Source organism: Pristiophorus japonicus, chromosome 20 (genome assembly GCF_044704955.1).
Source record: "Pristiophorus japonicus isolate sPriJap1 chromosome 20, sPriJap1.hap1, whole genome shotgun sequence".
NCBI lineage: Eukaryota > Metazoa > Chordata > Chondrichthyes > Pristiophoridae > Pristiophorus > Pristiophorus japonicus.
The window spans coordinates 43,346,648-43,359,075 of NC_091996.1; the positions used below are offsets into that span (position 1 = coordinate 43,346,648).

The window sequence follows — 12,428 nt, forward strand, 5'->3', positions numbered from 1 at the left end:
TTTACCCATGTCAGGCAGTCCCAATCCAGGTGCGGAAACTAGTTCTGACTTGAGTTTACTATACGCCTGTTCCTGTTCCGGGCCCCACTCTATGAGGTCTCGGGCCGGTTTCCCCCCTTTCACTAATCTTTGTATTGGCTCAGCAATTTTTGCAAAATCAGGGACAAAGTTCCGGCTGTATTTAAAGAGGCCCAGTACCTTCCTCACCCCCCTTTACCATTACTGGTCTAGGCATGTCCTTGACAGCCTTTTTCCTATCCGAGGGCATTTTCTTCAGCCCCTTTGAGAGGCAATACCCTCGGTGCAGGACCTGGGATTTCCCTACCTGGGCCTTGTTGGGGTTAACCTTAAGGCCCGCCGTCTTCAGAGCCCGTAATACTAAGTATAGGGTTGCCTGGTGTCCTTCCTTAGTTTCTGAGGCTATTAATATGTCGTCGACATATTGTAAAATACTATTTCCTGCCGGTACTTCTATTTGTTTTAGTATATCACTCACGACTCGATGGAATATGGCAGGACTATTATGGAATCCTTGTGGTAATCGGGTCCACGTATATTGTTTATCCTCCACCGTGAAGGCAAACTTCTCTTGTGATTCGGGGTTGAGGGGAAGGGCCTAGAAACCATTGGCTATGTCCAGGACTGTAAAGATCTTATGTCCAGGGGATAATCCATTAAGGATTGTGGAGGGGCTGGCCACTATCGGGTGTAATTTGGGGGTGACCTTGTTAAGGGCAGTGTAGTCGATAGTGAGTCTATAACTCCCATCTGGTTTCCTTACCGGCCATGTTGGGGAGTTAGTGGTGCTAACTGTTTCTCTTAAGATGCCCTTTTCCACTAGCCCTTTTACTATTTCTACAACCGCTGTTCTAGCTTCAGGTTTTATAGGGTATTGTCGGTGTGGTTTATGAGGTGGTCCAGGGACTTTAATAGGATCCATCTTCGCCTTTCCGGTATCCAATTTGGTCTGTGCCCAGACCCCGGGCACAGAGGCACAGATGCCTCCATACCCTCCAGTTCCAGTGAGCCAGTCAGTTTTTGTGGCTGTAGCCACACAGATACTTTCCACATGGTGAGCTATCTGTCCCAAATCTCCCTTACTGCCATCCGCCTTTGGCCATGTCAATTTCCCCTTGCCGCAATCAATCAGGGCCTTAAATTCCCTCATTATGTCATTTCCCAATATTGTTCCCTCACGATTCTTGCATACGTAAAACCTCATGGGTATATATAAATGATCAATTTCCACCAATTGGGTGGTGCTCAGGTAGGCCAGTGTGGGCCGTCCTTCTATTCCATTTATCAGAGCCGCCTTGTCGGTGACGGGAAAGGGCATATTGGTAATGGATATTGAGGCTCCCGTGTCCACTAGCATCTCACACTGTCGGCCCCCTACTAGTGCAGACACATATATCCTTCCCTCCTTTTTACTTTGTACAGGGGCCGCCGGACATCACAGGGTGGCTTTGTACGCCTGCCACTGCTGGTATTTCTGTTCTGACAGGGTCCTTGCCTTATTAGGATAGCCATGTTTACCATAGCATGTCGCTTCTAGGTGTCCTTTCTTACTACAATGTGTGCACTGCTTTTCACTATCTTTTCCTCTGCACTCCCTGGCAAAATGCCCTGTTTTCCACAATTATGGCAAGTCCCCCTTTTCTGCCCTTCTCCTGTTCCCATTGTTCCCGTGGCAGAGACCTTTTCCTGCTTTATCTTTGTCTGAGATTTTTCATCGCCCCCTCCCTGGACGCCACTAGCCCACTCGACCAGTTCATAATAATCCTGGGTTACAATTACTCCCATTTTTATAATGGTCTGGTGTGCATTATAGTCCGTCCTTGAATGCCTGGATAAATGCTTGGTCGCCGCGGCCCGGGTTTCCCTGTCCAGAGTATTCTTGATATACCTGGAATAATCGTTCCCCATACTCTGAGGCTCCTTCCCCTTTTTGTTGTTTGGTTGTAGTAATTTTACCCCAGTTAATAGGGGCATTACCTAAAATCCGTTGGATCTCGGTTTTAAAAGGGCCAAAGGCCGCCTGTTGGCCATCTACTTCGGTGGTTAAAGGTATCGCGTGTGTCCAACGTCCCCCTGAAAAGTCGACATTGGCTGCTACCGCGGCTCCTCCTGCTACTACTCTCCACCGATCTGCCGGGCAAGCCGCTCGGACTAGTTGGTGGATATCTGAGGTGTAGTTGATGGCCCACCCAAACTGTATCCAGCTCTGCCCAAAATTTTGTATTCGCACACCGGGGTTGTAATTTACCCAGTGATGCCATTATCTGCTGTCTTTCGCCGGGAGTAAAGGGCTTATAGGTCGCAGTGGGATTTGCTGCAGTTCCTCCCCTTGTGACTGGCGCCGTCAGGAAGGTTTCTAAATCTTCCTGACCCGGGGCGGTTGCTTCGCATTGATAATTCTCGTAAGGGGGCAGCGATCCCCCCCATTGAGATCGATCCTGGATCTGTTGTTCCAGCGCCAGGCATTTCTTTTCCCACTCTATATTTTTCCTTTGTGCCTGGTTTAGTTGTTAACTTTTTTCATCCATTTTCTCTTTAACCTCCTTAACCTGTTCAATTAGTCTGGCTAACTGGTGCACCAATAATACTCTGGCTTTTTTAGTTTTATCTTTCTTTTGTTTAGCTATCCAATTTCGCTGTTGTTCTAACGTCTGGGATACGTCCCAACCGTCCTTTTGCATTTTCTTGATTAAGACCTGTCGATCGGTCATATAGGAATTAATTAGCGACCCGTGCGGCCCGCATTTTATAATCCCTTCCTTACCTTCCATGGTCGCCAGTCTCAGACGTTTCCCTTTGTTCCTGTAATACTCACGGCCACGACTATTCTGTGGGGACCCTTTGTCTTCGCAACAAAGCTAGCGTGTTTCCTTACCACCGGAGTTTCAGCTCTAGGTTGGAGTGATCAGCTCTCTTCCACACTGACCTTATTTACTAAAGGGAAAAAAAAATCAAACTGGTTAGTCAGCCTCCTCCCGCTATCTACCTACTCGTACCTTATACACTATCCCGTCGTGCCCGTATGCCTCTCTTTCAGTCTCTAACACCAGATTCCAGATACTGTCTTAATTGATCACGTCTGATCGGACAGTATCCTGTTCGTGACACCATTATGTTGTGGAAAAATATTTCCGAGACTGTATAATATTTAAAGAGAGGTTTATTAAATCGGAGACAAAGCTTTGGGAGAAGTGTTAGAGACCCGAGTCTGCAGAACCAGCTTCTCGATTTGATATCGCCCGTGAAGTTCTTTTATCTTACAAATTACGTCACTTTACATCACGTGCCTTAGCAACAGTCCTTAAATCCAATCATCGCATTACTAGGTCTACAAAGCTTTTCATACAATTACCGTTCAAGGCTGGGCTCTTAATATAAGCCAGCCTCGCATTGTGACAGGCCATTATACACATACAAGAGGACTAATTCCCCTGTTATCACAGGAAAAACAAGTGTCAGGCTTCCTATAACCAGTAAAAGCAAGCATACAATAATGCATCAGTATTGTCTCTTACAAAATTCATTCGAGGGGAACAAATGTTTGGTATACTAGTCAAGTGTCCCACTAGGCTTTATTATGTCCAAAAATCTGCTCCAACAATCCCGTTCCCAAGACCTGGATGTTTTCATTCTCTGCCCTGTGTTTCCAAACTCTGTTGTATATTGAGACAAGATTTAAGATTTCCCTTTCTCACACATTTGCTCTACCACATAAAAATGCAAAAAGAAAGGAATGCTGGGATAGATTGCCTTTTTAAATCATTTTCCGATTAATTAATTTCCCATTACTATTTTCTGTTGTTCAATTCATCTCCATTTATTTTTCGATTGCTTGGTATTTTGATTGTCTCAGTAGGATACTCTGTGATATGTGTGAAGTGATCAACTCTTTGAGGTGCTTTGGCCTAATAATGCACACTGAGATTAGAGAATATACACATCAGGGCCTCTGCTTCCTGGAGCATTGACTGCCGAGTCTGTCAGGTATGCAGTGTGACCAGCATGTTCTCAGATGTCTCTAACCCTTCAAGGGCACAGAAATATCTCTATTAAGCATTTTATTTGCAATAGTAATGTTTGAACGTATAAATTAGTTTTCCAACTACCTTGCCGCTTATTTGTGACTATCTGCAGGGCTTGGAGGCGCCTTCGCATTTGTGCCCAGATACACACCATATGTACAAGTCTGCTCATTCTTCTATAACTGTCCATCAAACCTTCCATCTGAAGTATGAAGTTATGTTTGGATGTCAGCTGTGGCAGTCCCTCGAAACGAGGATGACTTGCTTCCATGCCAAAAAAAGGGATGAGTTCACAGGTGTTTTGAATGAAGAACCCGAACTACATCTTGAAGAGTGGAAGATACCTGTGCGTGGATTTTTTTAACATGTGGTGGCTGTTGCACACCAGCCACCACACGGCTTGACAGAGCTAAGTCTTGGTCCAGTGGCAAGGATTACCCAAGACAACTGGAGACCTGCTCTGCTGCATGAACCTAGTGCGCGCACATATTACAGTGTGGGCTGGCCCATGCTGCCCCTGGGCCCCTGGCCCCAAACTCACGCCTCTCCTGGGCCCCGATCTCATCTCTCCACAGTATCTCGCCGCTCCTGCTGTATCTGCCCATGCTCCAATCACTGACCTGGACCTTGCTGAAGTCACCCTTCGCTGCCGTTGCCCTCCTGCACCAGCACGTGCTGCTCCCTGGAGTAGTATGCCCCCACACTGCTCCCCAAGGCTTTCGCTCGCCCCTCCTTTTATGGCCCCGACCTGCCGCTGATGGTCTCTTGCAGGTCGGGGCCTCCATGCATCTGCCCACGCTCCTTACCCGACTCCCCCTGAACTCAATGCCAATCTCTGAGCCCATCTGCAGACACACTCCCAAAGCATTGCGCTGCTCTAAGGCGGCTGCTGCTCACTGCCTTACCCCAGGGCCGTGTTGTCTCCATTCCCGGCTGTTTTAAACCATCTTCTTCTGCTTAGTGGGTAGCACTCATGCCTCTGAGTCAGAAGGTTGTGGGTTCAAGTCCCATTCCAGAGACTTGAACACAAAAATCGAGGTTCACACTCCAGTGCAGTACTGAGCGAGTGTCCATTTTAAGTTCAGCAGTATTCTAGCGAGATTAAAGGAGAAGCGTAACTTAACATTGGCAAAATAGGCACAATTTGGGATGCAACATCTGTGTTTCACCCAGGAGGAAACTATGCCCAGATGCTTACTGCCTACACTGTTCTAGACAGTTCATACTTCCTTTTAACCACAGCAAAACATGGCAAAGATGGGATGATACTGCTGTAATATGAGGCTATACATTATCTGTTCCCTGATTGGCAGAAAATGCAGGTACACTAATTCTGGGTTTTAACGGAACATGTGTGGATTCAATACTTCATATTGCAAGTACCTCCTGATACATTGATGCACTGAAAGTACAGTTAAATAAAAATTCTCTGATCACAAGTATTCAACATAATCATTGCATTGGGGCCGATTTTGCAGTCAGCGGTGCCGTTTGTTATGCTTCCACTTTCCCATGGACTTTCTATGGGCTTTTGAACTGGAAGTTCCTGTTAGTCAACCATTCAAAAAGCACGGTGCCTTCTACAGAGCATCTGGAACCTGTGTGAACAGGTAAAGCCACAGTGTACCTCCTTAACCAATCAGATTGACGAATGGTTAGTGAGCAGCGCAGAGTTTAGACCAGGAAGTGTCAGTGTACGGTAGCATAGTGGTTATGTTACTTGACTGGTAAGATAGACTAAAGGCGAGCGGCCCCTGACAGTGTGGCGGCATACCACTTCAGAGAGTAGCGCAAGCTGGTGCAAGCGGGCGATGGCAGTGAAGAGGGTGATGTCACCAAGTTCCAGGTTGGTGATTGAAGTGTGGGCAGGTACAGTGGGAGCGGCGAGGTCGGGGCGAAGGAGCGGCCAGTGATCGTGGAGCGACTTGATTGGGGCCCAGGAGAGGCGTGAGTTCGGGGCCCAGCAGAGGCTAGGGCCCAGGGGCAGCGCGGGCCAGGCCACACTGCGCTATGTGTGCGCACTAGGTCCGTGCAGCAAAGCTGGTCTCCAGTTGTCTTGGTTAACCCTTGCCACTGGATCAAGACCGCGCTCTGTCAAGCCCGTGTGGTGGCTGGTGTGCAACGGGCAACACATGTTAAAAAATCCACGCAGTGGCATCTTCCACCCTTCAATACGTAGTTCGGGACCGGGAATATCAGGTCCTTCATCGAAACACCTGTGAACTCATCCCTTTTTGGCGTGGAAGCAAGTCATTCTCTATATGAGGGACTGCCTAAGAAGGAGACTCGTAATCCAGAGGGCCAGATCACAACAATTCGCTGTGTAAAAAAAAAAGTTTCCTCGTGTAGCATCTGGTTCTTTTGCCAATCACCTTAAATTTGTGTCCTTTGTTTACTGACCTTTCTGCACTGGATACAGTTTCTCCTTCCATACTTCACCAAAACCACTCACGATTTTGAACACCTTAAACTCCTCATAACCCTCTCTGCTCTAAGGAGAATCACCCCAGCTTCACTAGTCTCTCCACATAACCGAAGTCCTGCATCCCTGATATCATTCTAGTAATGGGTGAATATAGGAGTGCTCTTCTGAGATTAGGATTTGTCCACGTTGTTATGGTCCATCAGGAGGAAGCTCCACCACATTTTAACTTGCTCAATGTCTGATTCTTTTGGACTTTCTGCCATCAATCAATGCAATAAAATTCCCAGCTCAACCAATCTGCAGAAAATTAAAATATTCAAAATGATGTGTGTTTTACACTATTTGACACTAAAATTGATTAACATTCTCCAAAAATGATGGTGCAAAAATATTTTGGATGTTACTTTTTATTAGTATGTTCTCTTGTTTAAAAAAAATCTGGCGCTATTTATTTCCCCATTTATGCTGCTGGCACTGTAATATAGTTCCACCTAGTGGACTACTGCTCCACCTAGTGGACTACTGTGGTAATGCATCCATTGCTGCAAATACAATAAAGACATCAGGTGACAGGGCACCTGACAAGTTCCTGTGTTGAAGCCATCTTGTGAAGTCTGTGTGTTTGCGATGTCGTAAAGAATATACCATAGGCGTCAATTACCGTCATTTATCCTTCTTCACTGAGAAGTGTTAGATGATTCTCTGCACTGATTGTCAGTGTTCTATGACCAGCACTCCTTTTTGATTATCAGACTTAAGTAATATGGAACACTCCTTTCCTGTTTAGTGGCATAACAGGCAATAGATAAATACTTCACCAATAAAGTTAAACCAGTTGAGATGCTGGGCAGTTCTGAGACTGAAACTCTCAATCAGCTATTCAATCTCATGAGCTAGTCAGCTCTCCAGAAAATGTTATCTTATGCTTCATAGCTTCTCTATATCCTTTCCTCTTATATTTTCATGACTGAGGCACAATATTCTCGTTAAAATTAAAATAACACCAGCTCATTTGGAGAAAGTATTATTGAGCATTTCTGTTAATAATTTGGTATGTAATAATAGCACCCACTTCCAGGATGTTGTGTCTTTGACAGTCTTTTCATTTTTCTGAAGGTGCAACAAAATGAGGCCTGATAACGAATCGATATGCGACTTTATTTCAAATTAGAGTGAACATACAGAATGGCAGCTAAGATTGAACTCATTTTATTCAAACAGAACAACTTATCTTTGAGTAATGATCGAGAATAAAGAATATGCATCCCCACATTAGTGGTTTGTTCAACCTGGCTTAAAAAAGATAATTTCTGTTATCACCAATGTGTAAGACTTGCCACCAGGGGGCACACCTGTGGGAGACCCAAGAGTCACCTGCACACCCCGCGCAAGCAGGTATAAAAGGCAGACTACCATGCTGCCTCCTCACTCTGGAGTTACATTAAAGAGACCAAGGTCACAACAGTTTGAGCTTAAGATATACAGTCTTGTGGAGTTATCCTGTTTCAAACAACCATTCTGCCAGTCTGTGTCCCAGTCGAAATCTTGTCTCACTCTGTTCACAAATAAAAATGGTCTAATGCTTTCCAATGCAAGGGGTGTGAGGTACTTTTTCGACTGTCAAAAGAGGCTAACAAATTAGATAATTAGTCTATAGAGAAACATTATCAATGCTAGCACATTAGCATCTTAATTTCTTATTAACTCAGCCTTTTTTTTAACTGGAACCGAACATTAGAAGTACCTTGTTCAAACCTTTCTGTGGACAAATGGTCAAAAAATCCTGAAATGTGACAATTATCTTCATAATAAAAACAGCAAATGCAGAAATAGTCAGCAGGTCAGGCAGCATCTGTCGAGAAAGAAACAGAGTTAATGTTTCAGGTCGATGACCTTTCATCAGAACAGAACTCGTCCAGTTCTGATGAAGGATCATTGACCTGAAATGTTAACTCTTTTTCTCTCTCCGCAGATGCTGCCTGACCTGTTGAGTATTTCCAGCATTTTCTATTTAGATGTCAGATTTCCAGCATCCGCGGTATTTTGCTTTTGAATTATCTCTCAAACTTTGTTTTACAATGTATAGTATTACAGGTAACTCTCGATTAACCGGGTCCCTCGGGGATTGGGCTATGCCGGGTAAACGATTTCTCCATTAGAGCGAGTTGACACTATAAAATTAAAACTTCAATGAATAAATACTGTGCAAACAGTAACAAGGCAGTTAGGTATGGACATTACCAGCATGCATGCAGGTGGCCTCGAGGGAGGAGATTGTCTATCTCCGGGGTTCCGGAGCGCACTGCCTTCCCGGGCCGAAAGGACTCCGAACGCACCGGCCCAATGCCTTCCCGGGCCGAAAGGACTCCGACGTCAGCGGCGGCTGCGAGAGACAGCGGCTGCAGCAGTGCGCGCACACACGGAATTTTAAATGCCCTTACAACGGTTTCCCATTGCATCTGTGTGCGGATAATCGAGAGTTGCCTGTACTTGATTACTCATTATTGTCATACAAAGCAAGAAAAGTTCTGTTTTTATCTTGCAGTGAGTTTGCTAAAGAACGGGAAAGGGTGGAGAACAGGCGTGCATTTCTAAAATTAAGAAGACAACAGCAAATAGAGCAAGAATTCAACAGATACCTGCGCTGGATCCATATAGCAGGTAAATCTTTCAAATTCAAAGGCTGTTGTAATGTATTTGCCTCATGGGTTCTTGTTTAAGAATTCATAGCAACACATTGCTATTAAGAACTAGTCGGTTTATTAACAAAGGCTTAATAATCGCACTACACATTACCAGTTCATCCACTAGGCTCACAACTGCATACCTCACTGTGGATGACCTAGCCCCAACTGACTGGGGTTTTATTGAGTCTTGTGAACATCACATGACTGGCTAAGCCACTCACAATGCAACAGCTCTACAAATCTGTGAGCATACTCACAGGTGCATACATTACAGTTGGGATGTTTGTTTCTCTAAGAAAACTTGTAATCTTACAGCTATAAAATCATTATTGTAGTATCACATATTGTCTATAGGAATCTTAGTGGCCACTTTCTTTTGTTTCTTTTTGTCCATCGGCCTCACAGATATGATGGTCTTAAGTTTACAGCATGCTAATTGAGGGACGCCAGAACTCTAATGTAGCTGGGTGGGTGAGATAAAAGAGAGAGATGGAGAAGCCGTGAGTTATAAATAACCATGGACAATTTAACTGATTCCATTCTTTTCTCAGTTTGTTTTTACTTACGTGCAGAAAGAAGCATCCAGAAAAATATACGATACGAATACAGGAAAAATCTAATTATGGATTGGTAGCATTGATTATTATTAGTAATTAACACTTCAGGAGCGAGAAACTATTGCAACAGCCCAGTGAATCTAGTGATACAATAGAAAGCCAACAGAAAGCAAAAGCAAACTCAAGGCAGTGATTTGAAGTACCCCACAAGAGCACACCACTGAAGACATGTGTGTGCAAAGGCTGTCATTTAAATCTCTATCTAACAATGCAGATACCGTTGTAGGGTTTTCATTCTCAGTTCTAGCTGAACTTCACATATTAACAGTAAACCTGTTCAACTTCAAAGGAATTTTCAGGAGGTTCATGACTTTCCGTTCCCATATTGCTCTTTTGTGACTACTTTGGATCTGTGAGAAAGTACTCACATTGATTGATCTGAAGTGGAATGATCTTATCTCATTGGGTTGCTGATAATGTTATTTTTTGTGGGTTGTCTGTACAAGGATTATCCAGGCTGAAACTCTTGCTTAGTTGCACTCACATATAGTGTACAACAAAACATTGTTTTGTCTTGCATTAGATAACATCTCAAAATTTGTTTTAACGTCTTGTGCTGATTATCCCTTGTGAAATAATGAAAAAATATTATAATGATGGGAGTGCTACATGCTGTCTTACTCTGGTTACTGTGGGGAACAGTTTGCTTTAAGGATCAGATAAAGCTATTTGCCAATTGACACGATTACCAATGGAATGAGTGAATAGCATTTCTCTTTCGGTATTTTCTCTCATTCTTACGCATTTGTTACTTTTTCCACTGACTTTTTTAAAATCTTGAATTTCTGGCCGACCTTGTCAGAAGCATGTTCTGACATGGAATTCTCTGTTGTATGCTGTGACCCTATGCAATTTGGAAAGCTCGCCGTTCTCAGCAGGAGAGCAAGCGCTCAAAACCAGCGGAGAATTATATCTGTTTTTAAACATTTCCATAAAGAACTTGTGCTAATTTTCCAGTTTTTTTGTGACAGAACGTTAGCATGCCAACAAAATCCGTGCCACAGCCATTAAAATATTTATTCCATGTGCAGAATTAGTAAACAATAACAGTCTGTACACTTGGAGGAAGTTGAATCATTCACATTTTACTCAAGGTGAAAGAGATCAGCAAGTCTTAACTTTGTACATTTTATCAAAGAAATAGCAAATATTTTAGCCATCAGTCAAAGGAAAATATTATACATTTTTCAATAGAATTTCTCTCAAATTAAACCTCATCGCCTGCAATACTGAATTCACTAAATCCGTTGATGGGGTTGTCAGTTCATTTTCAAAACAGTAAAATAAATAATGAGTAGACTGCAACTTTCTGATAGTATGACCTTTTGAAACAAAATGGTCTTTTACTAAATGAATTAAATTTAACTAAATTAAATTAAATTATTGGACTAAATCTCGAACAAAAGTGTAATCTTAATGTGCGGTTGTGATACTGTAAGTATTTTTCTGATAGCTGAACAAAATTAGGTTTTAAAAAGGAAAATTTATATCCTCATAAATAAATTATGAAATGACTGAATCTTTAACAAAATACTAATGAACCCTGTTAAAGTGCAGCTAATTATCCTGCATCTCATTTATTATCCAATAGAATATTTAAGTGACCGTGTGTGAAAAGCATGGGATTCTCTTTGCGTCACTTGGGTACGACGGGCCTCTGACACGTTTATAAGTCAGTTACTATCGACGTTTCGAAAAGCAGCATAGAAACCTTGGGAACAAAAGGCCATTCAGCCCATTAACCCACAACCAATGCATGACTATTTCATTCAGTCAAAATATTTATATTCTCATATTAATCCCCATGTACATGCATGGAATGGAAACTATCTGAATTCCAGATTTGTACTGTGGAAGTTGGAATTCTAACTTCCATTATACGCATTTGATGGTATTTAATAAATTCTCCGAGGACTGTGATCTAACATATAGGCCGGAATTTTCTGAGGTAAGAGCGGATGGATTAGAGGCGTGGGAAGAAATGAAAATTGCAAAAATATGAACGCCAACCGGCCCACTTTCACCTTTAACTCAGGTGGGAGGGGGGTGGGGGGGAGCAGGCTGCCAAGAGGCGGGTTGGCAATTGATATATTATAATGAGGCATGATGCCTCTACTTTAACCTGCTGTGCAGGTTTTACTGCAGACGGCCGGGGATTCCGGGGCTCTGGATTCCCGGTGGCTGCAACGAGGCAATGCTTGTGGGCCGGGAGGAGCAGGAGTGCTTCCTCCCGGCCTCCCAAGCTCATCAGTCATCAACCCGCACCCCCTGTGGTCGGGGATCGGACTCTCCCTCGGGATCACTCGCCCTCTCCTCCTGGGGGATTGAATCCCTGCCCCCACCATCCTGGGCCCAGCACTTACCTGTTGCTGGGGCCTCCTTCGCCGAGATCCCCGCATGACTGGAAGCCAGTCTGTCAATCAGCTGCCATCCGGATGGGGAGCGTGCCAAGAAATCTGACCTTCCGGGTTTCCCCTGTCTCCCAGGTCCCCCCGCATCATGCGGGTGGGACAAGGGAGTCTGTAGTGTAATCAGAGCTTTAGAAACGTTACTGACCTACTCTGCACACCGGTAATTCACATTGAGAGATGTGTTGACTCACAACGGGACAGAAAAGGGCTCAAATAGGAATGAAGTCTATGTAAATATTGTAACTGCC

General features: G+C 44.0%; 1 protein-coding gene across 1 annotated transcript in view; it reads left to right on the top strand.

Moving 5' to 3' along the window:
* LOC139232507 (probable voltage-dependent N-type calcium channel subunit alpha-1B) overlaps positions 1-12,428 on the top strand; it is a 958,198-nt gene that overhangs the window by 690,409 nt on the left and 255,361 nt on the right. The window contains exon 9 of the mRNA XM_070862825.1: positions 9,011-9,126. Coding sequence (XP_070718926.1) covers positions 9,011-9,126 — 116 coding nt within the window. The remainder of the gene's footprint in view (positions 1-9,010; positions 9,127-12,428) is intronic.